Source organism: Protomyctophum bolini (genome assembly GCF_963924005.1).
Source record: "Protomyctophum bolini genome assembly, chromosome: 19".
NCBI lineage: Eukaryota > Metazoa > Chordata > Actinopteri > Myctophiformes > Myctophidae > Protomyctophum > Protomyctophum bolini.
In genome coordinates, this window is record NC_137880.1 from 22,502,549 (window position 1) to 22,519,756 (window position 17,208).

Sequence of the window (17,208 nt, forward strand, 5' to 3'; positions counted from 1 at the left end):
GGACATGCATTTGGTTGATAATCACATCTTGTCCTCTTCTCCTCAGAGTATTTTGAACACAACAGCTTCGAGCAGTTCTGCATCAACTACTGCAACGAAAAGCTGCAGCAGTTTTTCAATGAGCGGATCCTTAAAGAGGTGGGCCAAGACTGAAATCTATCAAAATCACGTGCTATATGTCAATTTCCATTTCCCCCACCTGAACTGTGTATGAATATAAACAAAATCAATTAATGCCTATTTTGTCTTTGAGTCTATTGTGTGCTCAATATTGGCCTGGCTCTGTGTCAGCAAACCAATTTACAGTTTATTTTCCACTGAAGACGATTGATTTACAGATGTCTGCACTGTGACCACCCCCCCAGGGCACTAGCCCCTCCTATATCCAGCTTTAGGTGTGTGTGCACAAACGTTGTCCTACACAAACATTAAATTCCCATTGACAATGAATGGATAATTTTCCGTCAGTGTCTGAGCAAATAGACATAGGTCCTCATGCACAAAGGAGAAATATGCCACAGTGTAAATTATGCGTAAAAAGATGCGTAACGATATCGTATTAATCCGTTGAGAGGACGTGTTATTCAGGGAAGCTGGTGTAATCACTTCATTTGTGCGGATCGCAGAGTGTATCCTTTCCGCATTTTTCCTAAGCGATTTGCCTGGTGTCGCCTGGTTAGATGGATCTCCACGCCCATTCTACACCATATAAGGCAACAGGAAATATCGAAAAACATCATCATAGCCTGCAGGGAGGATTCCCAAGCTTTAAATTATATACAACAGCCGCGATGAGCTTGTAGAGCAGTTAATTTTGACAGGCGGGTCTCTGCACGGACAGATCTTCAAGCAAACAGCACGACTCCACGAGTTATGTATATAATTATAAATGAAACTTGCCAACTTGGCACGCATTGCTTCACTCCTTGTTAAATGTCAGAACGTTAATAAGTTAACTGATGTTACAGTTACTTTCACATAATGAGAATTTGTACTGTTCACTGTTCACCACACGACCAAATGCTATATTACAACTCGGCAATGATAAAAGCCCTTACTGATGAATTACCATGCACTGCAGGGTTATAAAAAAAAGAAAGAACAATTGCACACTCGCCTGCAGAGGTATACTTTTTTTTTATCAGAGCTGCATTTTTTTTTATTACAATACGGCGGATTAAATGCATGAAACAAAAGGCGGGAATGTCGTATATAGCAACGACAGTAACCTGGATTAAACTATTCCTGCCAGCTAAACTGCCTATATCCTCTTTGTCAGATGTACATAAGTGCAGGTTCATTTCATCATTAAAATGATTCGCGGGACATTTGGCACCAAACTTGATTGATCTCATGAGGAGATCAATGTAGTAGCCTACAGCCTACACAGCTACAGTTGCCCATATTATAATGAATTAAGGTGAGCTGGGTTAAAACTATGACTGGCCGAATTGCACGCGCTGATGCCATAAAGTGGACTTCTATTTTGTATACGGCTAATTAGCCCTCGTGACTGCTGTCTGTCTGTGAACCATATAGAATATTAGAGCTAAAAGCCAGTCGGGTCGGGCCGTGTTCTGTCTGTGCCGGACTCACCGCGCCGCTATATTAATTTTCCAATTTCACCCAGTTCGCATCAATACAATAATTCCTGCTGTGTAGAGTCAATACCTTTCATTGTCATTGTGTTATGGTTTACCAATAATGATCGATTAGGTCAAATCGACAGTCAAAATAGAGCACTTGTTTGAGCCACAAAAGCCCAGACCACAGAAAATTTACTGAATGTTAAAAGTTCAGGTTTTTGGGGTGCAATTGAGTTCAGAAGACCTTTAAGGCAGGCTGTTAACGGCCGCTGTGGCGTGTTTGCGTTTGCAGGAACAAGAGCTGTACCAGAGGGAGGGCCTCGGCGTCAACGAGGTGCATTACGTCGACAATCAGGACTGTATAAGTAAGTACTTCCCGCCCACTATACCACACACTGCACCAATCAGGACTGTATGGGTACGGTACGCCCCGCCCACTATACCACACACTGCACCAATCAGGACTGTATAAGTAAGTACTTCCCGCCCACTATACCACACACTGCACCAATCAGGACTGTATGGGTACGGTACGCCCCGCCCACTATACCACACACTGCACCAATCAGGACTGTATAAGTAAGTACTTCCCGCCCACTATACCACACACTGCACCAATCAGGACTGTATAAGTACGGTACGCCCCGCCCACTATACCACACACTGCACCAATCAGGACTGTATAAGTACGGTACGCCCCGCCCACTATACCACACACTACAACTACACCAATCAGGACTGTATACGTATGGTACGCCCCGCCCACTATACCACACACTACACCAATCAGGACTGTATACGTATGGTACGCCCCGCCCTCTATACCACACACTGCACCAATCAGGACTGTATATGTCTGCAGCTCTGCACATTTAACCATTATTTTAAACTTTAGCTGTCGAAAAATAGCAGATCTACAAGCTCAGAGCACGACACCAAGTGCCACGATACGAGCTTGTAGATCTGCTATATATTTTTTCACATATCATTTTGAGGATCTTTTGACATGAAATTGTTCGAGCACCACTGATATAGAAACATAGGTTTTTAAGAAAACTGTCAGGATTTAAGAAGACATTTGTATAATCTGGTCTTGGGTCTTGATGGGTTAAGTGGCAGGGGCTCAGGGGTAGAGTGGCCGGATGGGAACCGCAATCTATGTAAAGCGCCTTGGACAAAGGCGCTATATAAATGCACCATTTTCCATTTAAGTGCTCATATTCAGCAACACCCTGCACATAGACAATTTGACACACACACACACACACACACACACACACACACACACACACACACACTGCACAAACCTGGGAGCTGACCATTACAACCACAGTAGAGGTTCAGTTCCTTGCTCAGGGGGCACTCAGTGGTGTTGGGGAGGAATGAGTGCACTGCTGGTTTGCCGTTCACTTCCCCACCCAGATTCTCCCCACCGGGAATCAAAACATCGACCATCCGGCAACAAGAAGTGCCCTCCTCTAAACTTTTAGGCCTAGGGTCCTTGAGTGGGATTTCCGGGGCTCCCCCAACAAAATTATTTAATATAGCCTGAAAATCTGTTACATTTTACAGTTTATTACATTTCTAAATCTTGAAAAAGGTTCGTTTTTGTCTCTGTTCGGTTTGACCGTGTCACTGTGTGCACCGGGACAATGCTCCACGAGTCCCAAACTCTTCTCCCTTCGAAGAGTATGTGCATCTCAGTTTGTGGAGTTCAACTGTGGAACGGACTGAGTAAGGAAGTGCAACTCAGCCCTAACATTAACCACTTTAGGAGGTCATATAAAATGATTATATTTAGGAGGTACTTAGACGAGGAGGGGCGGTGTTGACGCATTGAGTCAACACAACTCTGGTTGTTTGTTAAGTTATATGGGTAAAAGCAAAAGGGGGTAGCGGCTTAATACGTTTAATACTTCACCCTACTCCTTTTCAGACATTGTTGGAGTATTTTCTTTTTGTTTCAGTTTTGTTTTAATGTATTTGATTTCAAATAATTTTTGAAATATACTCAATAATTTATTCATTCATTCATTCATTCATATCCAAGGCTCAACTATTATGTAACTTATGTAGACATGGCACTCTATAGTGTATATACCGTACGCATAGTTTCAGTTTTCTTAGCTTACGTATGATTCTTGATGACTATTACCATGTTTTGTTCTTGCTTACTGTAAATCGCTCTGGATGAAATGCCTAAATCGTCAATCGTGTGCACTAAAGACAAATAGAGAGGAGTTTAATGATTAAGATGGTGGGGAGGAGAAGAAAGCAGAGTGAAGTTCACAAGAGAACGCCAAATGGTAGAGGGAGGGCAGAGGAGAGAGGAGTGAAGCATGTGCAGGTAGAAGCAAGCAGCTGTGAGAGGAACAGAGAGGTGAGGCAAAGCGTGGGCAGTGGCGGAAGTACTTTAGTCACTACATTTGTTGCAAAAGTAGCATATGCACAAGCTAGAAACGCGTCGCTTTTCCAGCTTGTGGATCTGCTACTTTTGGTACTTTGGTGTGACGCTGTAGTGCGATCAAGTAGGGCATTAATTTACGGAAAAAAATAAAGTTAGAATATGGGCGACAGAGACGGTATATCTGAATACTTCCTCCACTCGTGCAGAGCAGACAGATGGCCCTTTGTGAGAGCGGTGAGGAGAGGGAGGTCAATACGCCTCCTCTCTCACGTCCAACGGTGAAACACCATCAACCATTCTGCTGCTGCAGTAGAGTCTGCAGAAATTGCTGGCTGGGGTCAGGCTCAGTGCAAGGCATCGACTCAAATAATTAAAATACATCCATATTATATTATATTAGTGTTCACACCTGTTTTATTACCCTGTGAGGGAATCTGCCTTTTATATTATGTAATTGCATAAATGTAACAACAGCGCTTTTACAGTATATATTATATACTGTATGCAAAGTCCTGAACGGCTGGCGCTCACTTTCCACCCAGCTGCACCTAATGAGAAGGTGGAACTCTTCTCCCGCTGTGTTCAAAAAGAAAGAAAAGGCTACCCAATAGGGGCCGTGTTCTGGGCATGTTGTAGTAGGCGAACATCTGGTGAAAATAGCAGATCTACAAGCTCTCAACGTTGTGGTTGCAATCAGCAATCGGCTGGTTTCGGTAAAGAGATTTTGTATAGAGGAAAATCCACCTCTTAAGCTTTATTCAATAGAGCACCAAAGTCTGACATCACTTTCAGTAGAGGGCACCAATACACAGGTTCATGTATTTTTTTATCTGCAGTGAAATCTCCATAGGGCGATTTTAGTTCGCTTCATATAAGAACTGTGTTTGAAAAATAAACCGACCACCCCGGCCTTTCTGTCAGGGGAGTGGCTGTGCGTCGTTAATGATGTCCATTCATATTTGATACAGCCAGTTTCTGGAGAAAATGGAATTAATGTGGCCGCAAAAGCCTTGAAACTACATATGAAGGCAACCTCGCTGCTAATATACGTCATGCCCAGCTGTCAACACATTGCGTTCCTGAGATTCCTCGTTGACGTAAGCTCAGCTGGTGGTGACTCCACTCGTACTAACCACGAAACATTAAATATCAATAAAATTAAAATAAACGTAATTAACATTCAGTTTCTGTTGTGCGGGCAGATGCAGCCACCCGCCTACCCGGAAATGTAGTCTCTGGGTTGTTTGACTCGTTTCTAACGCTTTTTTTGTTACTCTTTGGGTATTTGTACATTTCCACCTTCAGTCGATGCTTCATATCCATATGAGTGAAAAGGCTGGGGTGATCGGTTTATTTTTCAAACACAGTTCTTATATGAGGCGATCTAAAATCCCTCTATGGAGATTACAATGCAAATAAAAAGTGGACGAACCTGTGGATTGACGCCCTCTACTGACAGTGACGTCAGGCATATTTCGTTCTCTTTTTTGTGCCGTGCTATGAGCTTGTAGATCTGGTGCTTCAGAAGGTGCTACAGACACTGCAGAGTAAACAAACAGCACAGTGCCTTGCAGAAGTTATTTTTCTGCATTTCTTTTTCTGCACCTCCAAGATTTTCAAGCAGCCAAATATCACTGCAGAGACACTCAATGCGAATGTGATTTATAATTATATTGTCTAATTTATGGAGAGAGATGAGCATACACAGTGTTCACTGTGTCTGTCGCCAGAAAATGGCAAAATCTCCGAAACAAATGATGTCAAGGTCGATGTAAAGTATAAAGCGGTTTTGTCCTCTGAGAACCTTTTTAGCGTTGGCAACACCTGGCCGAAGCTGAAAGATGTTGGAATTAGTTTGCCGTACATGCGGCCAGTTTAACTTTGTTTGATTCTTTAGGGATGGGCGGGCCTGGATTTACAATTGAATTTACTGGAGCGCCAGGGTCCGCAGCTTGCAGGGCCCTGTGCAAGACTATTTCAAATAGGTACAGCTGTTGCATCCGTCGAAACTGTATGCATAGGTCACCAATTTCAATGTAACACAACACAGGAACCCCAGCCAGTGTTTTTGTCATCCAACAGTTTCTTAAATACTATATAACTCTATGGGAGCAGTGGCGATGTGCTGAACACGCAAAAATTGTCTGTGTTACGCACGTGCATGGGGCCTTTTGATTTGGTGTAACACCAGGGCCATCGGAGGGGTTGATTTGGCACTGGGGATCGGCTGTATTATTTGTCCATGAAGGACTGGAAGTGGTTGTGAACCCGATTAATCTCCCATCACTAACAGCGGCGCAATCATACGACACGTTTCGAGCTTGTAGATGTGCTACTTTTGCTATTTTTGATTCCTGAAAAGTAACAGTTTTGGACATATGACATTTCCACCCGAAACGGCATACTGTAACAGCTGGCTTTTTACCAAACGGATAGAAAGATAAGGTAGATAAGGGATGTGAGCCATCCCTCCTTGTGAATGCTATCATATCTTGAGACACCCCCCCCCCCGCGTTCAGTTTTTCTCGATTTTAATGGCTTCTCGAGGTTACTGTAACATATTCATGCCCATAATGAGAGGTAAAAGTGGATAGGCTAACTGGCATACATAATCGTATAATTTGAATAGGAGTTGAAATGTAATTTCTGTGGTCTAACAGGCAGCTGTGTCCCAATTCAGGGGCTGCATTTGAAGGCTGATTACATCACATTGTGTGGCGCTACCAGGTCTGTCCCATTTCAGATGCTCCTTCAAATGCAGCCTGTAAAATGTTGAAATTCATAGGAAGAAGGCAGACAATGCATCCTTTGGGATAGCCTAATATTCAATAATTAATTTCACACCAAGACAGCTTCAGCAATGGTGGAGGCGAACATTTGCAACTGTTTTTGAGAATGTCTTAGTTTGAAATAGTTGAAAATGGCACTGCGGCTTTCTGGGATGTGAGGTCCTGCTAGACGAGCCAGCCAGCCAGGCGTTAAGTGCTCATGTACCCCGGCGAGAGCAGCCTTTTTGTCGACAAGTCCTGTTGTAAGTTTCTCTGGTGTACCTGTAGTGATTAAACAGGAGATATAATTTGTTCTGGTTGTATCTAATCTTAGGTTTCAACTCATTTTTGGTTGATTAAACTCTAGAGCTACTTCCCACTATTCACTGCACTGCTCCCGTGTGTGTGCATGCACGCACGCACGCACGCAAAAATACGTATGGGGGAGATTGTCATTACCTGTTATACAGATTAACACAGAGATGAATTCAGTGAACTGAGGTCATTGTCTATTGAAGGTGTGGGCTACGGTTAAAATATTTCCAAAGAAAGTTTTCTTATGCTACTATCTCTATAAAAGATGATGTGAAAAAATAGATACCCAGGCGGCAAACAAACCCAGACCTTCACAGTTATGTGGTTTACACATTCAACTGCTGGAGACATTCAGGGCATCTCTTCAAAGGTTTGAAGACTCTCCAACCCTGGAAGAAATGGTCGAGAACCTGAGAAATGAGCCTCTGTCCCAAAATTGACCAGTCGATCAATGTGTTATTGTCTTCAGCTGAAAGATTTTTTCTGCGTGTGCTGCTTTTTAAGACTTTTTTAAACCGGTACTTCAATCATAGCATGACATCAGAAGCCTTTATACAGTATGTTTATTTTAAGCTAGAACCTTCAATCTAAAGGCAAGGCTTCATGATGAAAAAAGAAGAGTGTGTGTGTGTGTGTGTGTGTGTGGGTGTGTGTTCATGTGCGAATGTGCGTGCGCACTGAATTGTTAGTTGTATGCATAATCTCAGTGCAATACATTTTTAACAACCAAATTTCCCTTCTGCTTCTGGGCCCTAGAGCGAGCGGTAAGATCGAACATTCACTGCATGCAACGTCAAAATATCCAATATTTTGAAGTTGCATGCAGTGAATGTTGTTGGTTCAAGAACATCTAAATAAATGATGTGGTGTGTGTATAGCATCATGCATGCTCTGCTTCACATGCTAATCAGCTTTCAGCGTTAATGAGAGTACATCCTGAGCTCCACACCTGCTACCATTTCATATAATATAAATGATGAACTGAAATGATAAAGATGGGGGAAATCTCGCCAATCTCGAAACCCATTTGGTAAAAAAGGACAAATGTTTTTGTCACTGGGGCACCACTTCCTTTTTTGTGTAGAACTCTGTTCGGCTCCTCCCCTGTCTTGGTCGACTTCCTCCTGGGTGCTTCTGTGTTTATTCCTACTAACAACATCATTACATGTTTAGAGCAATGGTGCTGACAGATTATGCTCTCTTCTCACTTCTTTTATGGCGGCTCCCTGTCTCGGATTTCGGGAGGTGTAGTTCCAGACTCTACTCTATATTCCATTCTGAGATTGTGGAATAGTTGTCTGGCTATGCGAGACTACTACGTATCTCGCCGACTTACTTTTTTTTCCTCTGTCATCTTAGCCCATTAAGCTCTGGAACGTATCTTTTAACCACTTTAACCATTATTTTATACTTTTGCTGTTGAAAAATTGCAGATCTGCAAGCTATGTATACGAGTTTGTAGATCTGCAATTTTTTATCTCACAATTTTAGAAAAATAGCAGATCTACAAGCTTGTAGTGCAAATCTTTTAATATATATTCTTTCACAGCGAACGTTTTTAACTCAAATCTTTGCTTCTGGGGGGTCCCTGGAACAACATATCAGATGGCGGTTGGTGGCCAAGTACATATAATTTTGGGGGTCCTTCACATGAAATAGTTTGAGAACAACTGACAGAAACAAGTTTTTCAGAGAACTGTCATGGTTTCGAATACATTTGTAGAACCTGGTCTAAGGTCTTAATGGGTTAAAGGAGAATTCCATGCTAGAAGTCTTTCTTACCTTTATTTGTAGTTGTTACGTCCCCACCAAAGAGGTCCAGGTGTTATATACAGGTGTTGTATACAAAACAAATTGATTTTTGAGCGATGGAAATAAGCGAATTAGCACAATGCCCCAATCAATTCAATGCAATTCAATTAAATTCATTGCGGGCTTATATTAGGGGAAATGGCCAATAATGCGCTTTTGCACAAAATAACACCTGGACCTCTTTGGTGGGGACGTAACAACTGCAAAGAAAGGTAAGAAAGCCTTCTAGCATAGAATTATCCTTATCCTAACGTCTCTCCTCTCCTCTCCTCTCCTCTCCTCTCAGACCTGGTGGAGTCCAAGGTGGTGGGCATCCTGGACATTCTGGATGAAGAGAACCGCCTACCTCAGCCCAGTGACCAGCACTTTACCGACACGGTCCACAGCAAACACAAAAATCACTTCCGCCTCACCGTGAGTATCTGTCAGAGACTGGAACGCCCCAGAGCTTGCTCTCCTCTCACGGCCAAAGACCAAAAGACTAAAATGTTGCCGTAGATGTACGGCAATGGTGCTAAGCGCTGAGTGCAATACTAATTTTAATTTAATGTGTTAAGTTATAACCTTCAATCTAAGGCTGCATGACGGAAAAAAATTGTGCGTGCGTAAAAGAAGAGCTCATTATAGATTATTTATGTTCAGGATTAAAAGTCCTTGCGATCTGTTTATAATCACAACAGATACAATGTTCCTTTAATCATTTGGCCGTTGGATTGAGTCTCACACAAAACTGCTGATCTGAAAGCTTAGAATGCAAAGTAAAGCGCTGTGACGAGTTTATTGAACTGCCATTTTATGTGCTTTGGGTATTTGGGTACATTGATCGGGAAAACTGGCGGTTGAACCTGATGAACAAAGCCGTTATTGATATTCCTGAATTGTAGTTCTCAGAATGATAGTGTTAATTATTAGTATTGTAGTATTCATATTTGATGGGCTGTCAAACTGTCAATAATGGTGTGTGTGTGTGTGTGTGTGTGTGTGTGTGTGTGTGTGTGTGTGTGTGTGTGTGTGTGTGTGTGTGTGTGTGTGTGCGCGCGCACCTCAGATACCCAGGAAGTCTAAGCTGGCGGTCCACAGGAATGTGCGAGACGATGAAGGCTTCATCGTCAGACACTTTGCAGGAGCCGTTTGCTACGAGACGGTATGCTAAAACCTTACACTTTTTTTTTTAAGGGTGACTTTATTGTTCTTTGATTGGTATTCACTCTAGAGTTCTCAACGGGCCTGGAAATTAAGGCCTGACACAAAAATAAATACACAAACAGACAGAACAGAATTATTATTTTTATTATTATATTATAAAATATATTATATATATATATATATATTATTAAAAAAACTCAAACCTGGGCGCTACACTCCCTCTGTCAACATGGGGAGAGCAACGGATTGACCTCATGTTTCCTTCAATGCATGAGTCCAAGCCGCTGGTTGGACGTAGCGCGTAGAAGGAACACGTTATTCCAACAAGTTCCATTCCACACTTAGCCAATGTTGTTTTTTAATTCATCCTTTTTTGGCACTGTACGGCACTTTGAACTGCATTTCTGTGTGTGAAAAGTGCTATAAATAAAGTTCACTGTCGTTCTCATTCTCTAGGTTAAGTTTGTGGAGAAGAACAACGATGCCCTTCACATGTCCCTCGAGTGTTTGATCAGTGAGTCCAAGGACCGATTTGTCCGGGAGCTCTTTGAGAACCTCACCAACAGCAGGGATGGCAAGCAGAAGGCCGGGAAACTCAGCTTCATCAGTGTCGGGAACAAATTCAAGGTGAGCGGTTAAAAAAACAACAACGTAAAGGTCCCAAGCTGGGAGGTCGATAAGCCACACCATCAAGAGAAGAAAGGTTTAATTAGCAATCTCTTCCAATTAAGTTTTATCACATCACATCACTACACTGAGTACACTCCATCATCAGCTTTTTCCTTTGTCAATTGAAGTGTCCTTTTCACATTGAATACAACACTTAAAGGGCAAGACCACTTTGGTAGAGGTTTTGGTTGTGTATTTACCTTGCCAACTCCAAATGTGGATAAGAAATCAAAAATAATTGCTCCAGTGACTAGAAATTGATAATTCAAAATATGCTCCTCATTGACTTACAATGTACACTGAAACAGCTCTCAAAGTCACTCAATTTAGTATGTAAACGAACACAAACAAAGTTGATTCAGACAATATAGAGCATCACCAAAACTCATAAAATATAAAATGTTAACTTCCTGTCGACCTACAGACTTGGGAAGGCAGACTGTCTGTGTCCAATATTACTTTCAGACAGAAGTGTCAGATCGTCCCTGGGCTTTAATAAAATCCCATTGTTTGCCTCTTCTTTGGCATATAATATACTAATGGGAGTAACAGAGCTCGTGTCCTGGTTTCTCTGTCTGAACTTTCTGTCTGCAACACCACCTGCCTCTTGTCTCCTAACCGTGGTGGACAGTGTGCCATCTGTTGTCACGCTGGCTGGCAGCGGGACTCCAGTTAACGGAGTGACGGACGGTCAGTGGCAATATGAGAGGGAAGCTGATGGCTTGAAGACACACACACACACAGATACCAGTATAGGCTCAGTGCTGGATCGAAAAAGTTTAATGGAAGAGAGCGCACAGAGGTAGACTGTGCAGAGGAAAAGAGATACAAAACAGGTTAAATTCAAACAAATTAACATATTTAATATAACGCACAGTCTGTATAAAAGCAGCTCTGCGTGACATTTAGAACACTATAGCATGTGCATGTTCTTTAAAAAAAAACGTTCGCATCATACGGGTATGCAGGTGAAAGGAAGGAGCAGCAGGTAACAAGTCTCTTTAAGCTGCTGTTTCAAAGACCAATTTGTGCTGCATGGAAAGGTCAAAACGCCCACCTGTTTCACATGGCCACAAACCACCTCTGGCAGGCACGGTTCATGACTTATTCAACAGTCTGGTGGCAGCCGGCGAGGAAGAATTATACATGACACCATATTGTTGTTTATCTAAGCTTTATATTGTGCCATCACTTATAGTACGTTTTACATTATTTATGATATGAAGGAGCCGAGATGTCTCCGTTAGGGCTCATAGCTATAGTTTCTGTAACAGCCTGTCCTTGTAGCAGCTAGTATAACTATGATCTGCATGAGCCCCATGTCCTTGTTGGCAGAACTACCTTACCACCAAAAAGTTGAGCTCTGACCACACACCACCCCCCTCTCTCTCTTGTGCAATTCACGGACGGAAGGGCAGCTCGTTCCCGATTGATCTGCATCTGTCACGTTGGCGCTGTCATCGACAGAGAAGGCAGTCAATGAATGTCTTCCCTTTGTCACTGTGTGTTAAAGAAATATGTGAGGTCCCTGATTATCTGTGCCACCGTCTGTCACTTCTCATGACACACCGACTCAGTCGCCATCAGCCACCCACGTCCCCGTGTGAGTTCCCCATTCTCCGAGTATGACTGTGATACAGCACATAACCCATTATGTCAGCAGTAATGTAGACTGGCCTTGGCTGCCCTTTCATGAGCAGCGAAGGGAAGAAATACTCAGATTAGCAATACCACAATCTACAAATATTCTGTTGAGTAAAGTAAAGTTACTGCATTCATAACTGCCTACTTGAGTGAATAAAAGCAGGCCTGGAACTTTTTAGGGGCAAGGCAACTTTTGGCCTTTCGTGTTATTTTTCTTATTATTTTTTTGGCACAAAGGCCAAAGGCAGAAATGAGTCACTCGAGCGACTCGTACTCATTTGAAGTGTCTAAATATAAAAGTATAACTTGTAAGTAACTTGTAAGTGGTTCCGTTTGTACCCTCTCAGAGGCAGTGACTCACGTTCTTATTCTGCTCTGTCCTAGAGCTCCTCTAGCCAGAGTCATGGGGTGTCTTTCTTTAAAGGAAAAGGTTTGAAGCACTGCCCCAGTAAAAGGTTATTTGTAGTCTGTCCCCGGGCTACATTACTTCTCTGCATTTGACCCGTCCTTTTAGAAGTCGGTCCCCTGGGCTACATTACTTCTTTGCATTTGACCCGTCTTTTTAGAAGCAGGGGCCGCATAGGGACCAGTTAGGGGTTCAGTGCATGTAGTTGATGTAGTTTAGTCATAGTTTTTTGAATAAAAAAATATTTTGTTTATGACTAGGGTCAACTAGTCACAACAAATTAATATCTCTGTGATACAATTATTGTGTTTTTTGCATCACGATAATAGTGATTATCGTCCCATCCCTAATGGCAATGACCTTTTTTATTTTAAAGTAATTTCAGACATGCATTATTCCACAGGCTTCCAAATGAAGTTGTCTGTCTATACAATGCTGTTCAAATCATTTGTGTTCAAATGATTTCCCTCCAGTTGTCCTGACTCTTTACATGCACCTTGCTGGTGGTTGACGTTGAGGCAGAATAGTCAATTCTTTCTCAGAATAGGCTAAATAAAATGGTATTGAGTCAGTACTACTTTCATACCACCTTATCATCACCTGAGAGAGACTTCTTATTCCCTATCGAAGCCAACTCCAGATACATATCTTCTTATTCCCTATCGAAGCCAACTCCAGATACATGTCTTCTTATTCCCTATCGAAGCCAACTCCAGATACATATCTTCATAGCAGAGACTAGTCTTATTCCCTATCGAAGCCAACTCCAGATACATATCTTCATAGCAGATAACTCGTCTTATTCCCTATCGGAGCCAACTCCAGATGCATGTAGTTATAGCTTGCAGACGGGGTGCATACTTAGTTTAGACTAGTCATTAGTTAGACATGGGTTAAGGTTAGGTTTAGGTGTGCTGCCCCGTGGGAGGTTAGGTTTAGGGTGAGGGTTTGAGATAGGTTGTAGTTGTAGGACTAATAATGACTGGTCTAACCAATGACTAGTCTCAACCAAAAACTGTCTAAACTAAGTACTGCACCCTTGCAGACAGATGGGAAATTAATGCATAACAGTGATGTGAGTCACAGCGTGCCGTGGGGCCTCATCAATTTACCTAAATTCAGCACAGTGATGCTTAATGGGACTTGAAAGTGTGAAGCATTACTCAAGCATTACCATACCAAGCCTTAGCGTCGAGCCGCTATCCCTTCAGGGCGGCGGTAGATTATTTCAATAATAATTTGTACTTTATATCGTTAGAAAGCCTGATTAGACATGTCACCTTTAACACCAATGTACAACATGCAAGTATGTGTGGCACCCGAGCAGACGTAATCTCCACAACCGACGCTGCATTTCTGCCATGCCATGGAATGACTCCGTTTGTCTGATCTCAGAGGTTTGGAACCCGGCACCTGACCTTTCTGTCCCAGAATGCATTAGTAATTCCATGGCTAGCGGCGGTATAATGGGTTTAATCCCCCTGAAAGGCAGAAATGGGATGATTGCATTGTGCCTCTGCCCGGTGCCATCTCCCTCGGCCCCGGGGCCTATACCGCCTGTCTCAACAAAGAAAAGCACAGTTTTCTGGAGCTTGTAGATAGGCTATTTGAACTATAAAAATTAAAATTAAAAAAAGGGGGCAAAGAAGTTTAGGGTAAAGCACTGGCGTAAAACCACACTAAAAGCCCCACTCATCTAGACCAGTGGTTTTCAACCCTTTTCACATCAAGGCCCATTGTGTATTCAGCATTTGAGTCATCATACAAGAGTTTAGCACATAAGTAGATGCAACACTTTGTGAGCTATTTTCACTATTTTAAAATGTTTTCTTTAAATAATAATTTTATAAATGGAACTGTTTTGGCTATTCCTACATCATCAATAAGAAAAGGAGTGCTATTGAAAGACTGCAAGACATTTATTTGTTTCCATTTTCTTTGGATAATTGCAGGTAATGCATTCCCTGCCCAATGTGCCCATAGCTGTGCCTCCATTGAAATGAAGAGAGCAGATAATGATAACCTTGGTTTACTCTAAGTTATAATAAGAACTGAGAATCATTTCAATTTAGAGTGCCAGAACGGTTTGCAAAACACAAAATAGAAAAACCTTTCCATCTACACAGAATTGTGTACTTTTCTGTGACTGTTATCAAATCAAATTAAACTTTATTTATAAAGCACATTTAAAAACAACTGTCATCGACCAAAGTGCCAATTTACAGCCATTTAGAAACAAAATAATTCTGATAATTATGGCTTCTGGAGGTCATTAGGTTAAAACAGATACATTGCATATTATTTTATTTTTCCATTGTGACAGATTTCCAGCTACTGCACCTAACTCTGTGTTTTAACAGCGGGCGAACAGCGGCGACTCTGGGTGATAAAAAAATCTCCTAGTTGGCATAATATGTCCTCGCTTTGAAGCGCATGTAAAATGAGTACCGTTAATGACGCTGATGATGAATGTGTAGAACTAGTAACCTAAATTCCAATGGTATGGTTCCACGTGAAGGGTAAACAAAGCAACACATACATTTGATCGGCTATCGTCGGACGATGTTGTCACAAGATAACATACAATATTTCCATGTTTTTGAACGACATTCCTCCACCAGCTTTTCGACTATGGCCTCTTTGCCTGCTATCGCCATTCGCCAGTAGTTGCCGGGTCCCATGGACAAATACGTCAGGATGTCGAACGCTGTTAAAACACACGGCAACTGGTCCATGCAGATCAAATAAGGTTTGATTTGAATAAGTAATAGTCATTTACAAATACTATTAATGCAGAGGTGTGCCTACTGAAAAGGAGGGATTCTGTCTGTATTTTTGCATATTCCACAAATGTCTCCAAGACTTTGCAGTGTAGAGGTGTGTTCAGACTTGTATGGTTAGAGCGCTGCGATTACATACAGTACTCAAGTACTGTATGTACTGTAAGTACTAAGTACCATTTTGATGTATTTTTACTTTACTAAAGTACCTCCTGTTTTCTATACTCCTCTGATTGGAAGACGATTACTCACCCCTGCCTATAATTGCCTTATGATTGGACAATATCCGGTGACATCACAATATGTGTATTATGTCCTGACCTCTTCTGATTGGACAATATTCCTATAGAGGCAAACACACTCATTTCCCCAGGATTGCATCTTTATAGTTATCTAACTATAAATGCACCAAGTCTCTGTGTATACGTCTGTATGTCTGTAATCCACGCAACTCGAGATCCGTTAGCCCCTACGACTTCAAATTCAACACACACGTTCCACACCACCACAGGGAGTGCAGTGCCCGTTCGAACCCACGGTTGTCCAGAACCTGCCCAAAATGCCCTGCCCAGGGTCCATATATGGCCTGTTCTGACCTCACAACACTCCATATTTGGGCATGCCTGACACAGAGCTAGCCTGTTCTGACCTCACAACACTCCATATTTGGGCATGCCTGACACAGAACTCCATATATAGGAATAAAGGGACAGATACATACAGAAATCTGACATCATTCTGACGTCGGGCGTAAAAGGGACACAGACATAATATCTGGGTCGGGCATGCATTTCCAACTTTTGAAAAGTAGGTCAGTGCCCAACGGGTACCGCGGTAGAGGCCCCACGGGCACCTCTCTAGTGATTAAAATGCCTTAAAACGAGTATACTCGTCCTTAGCACCAAGCGGTAATTGATATGACGAGCATCCAATGTGTTATAAAACGCATTATTCAGGCACATTTCAGCCACCTCTTTTGGACCACTCTATGCAACGTCATCAAACGGCAACGTGCACCTACTATATTATGGTAACATCATTCTACAGGCCACATGTTTTTGCGTTACACCTTGTTTTTTGGGGGGTTTTCTCGTAGAGCTCTAATTTTAATGTTTTCTCATCCCACGGAAATCTCCATTTGCCTTTTGTGAACACGAAACATTCTCCTAGTAGGTTAGCAGCAGCATGGCTTAAATTGAGATAAGTCATGGCATCTCTGTAAGAAGAAAAAATAAATACAATAAAAGATGTCTATAACCTTTTCCCTGTTTTCTTTTTTCTGTGTGCAGACCCAACTGAACATTCTGCTGGATAAACTTCGCAGCACGGTCAGTATGTCCTCTCTGTGTCTTTTATCGCAGTCAGTATGTCTGTGTATTTTATCACTGGTCAGTATGTTCTCTGTGTATTTTATCACTGGTCAGTGGTCAGTATGTTCTCTGTGTATTTTATCACTGGTCAGTGGTCAGTATGTCCTCTGTGTATTTTATCAGTGGTCAGTATGTCCTCTCTGTGTCTGTTATCACTGACCGCTTCACCCTGCCCGCTATTCCTGACAAAACTTCTACGCTGCCTTTTGGAACTTTCCTGCCGCATCGCACGCATGCATTAATGACTGTAAAGCACACCCTTGAGTGTAATATTGCTTAAATGAAACCTTCTGTGTGTCTCTCTC

The 17,208-nt window shown here is 42.2% G+C and overlaps 1 protein-coding gene across 10 annotated transcripts in view; it reads left to right on the forward strand.

Moving 5' to 3' along the window:
* LOC308334341 (unconventional myosin-VI-like) overlaps positions 1–17,208 on the forward strand; it is a 132,893-nt gene that overhangs the window by 70,578 nt on the left and 45,107 nt on the right. For all 10 annotated transcript variants that reach the window (XM_080791051.1, XM_080791054.1, XM_080791055.1 and 7 more), the window contains exons 14-19: positions 47–138; positions 1,879–1,951; positions 9,175–9,302; positions 9,937–10,032; positions 10,491–10,661; positions 16,823–16,861. In XM_080791051.1, coding sequence (XP_080647177.1) covers positions 47–138; positions 1,879–1,951; positions 9,175–9,302; positions 9,937–10,032; positions 10,491–10,661; positions 16,823–16,861 — 599 coding nt within the window. The remainder of the gene's footprint in view (positions 1–46; positions 139–1,878; positions 1,952–9,174; positions 9,303–9,936; positions 10,033–10,490; positions 10,662–16,822; positions 16,862–17,208) is intronic.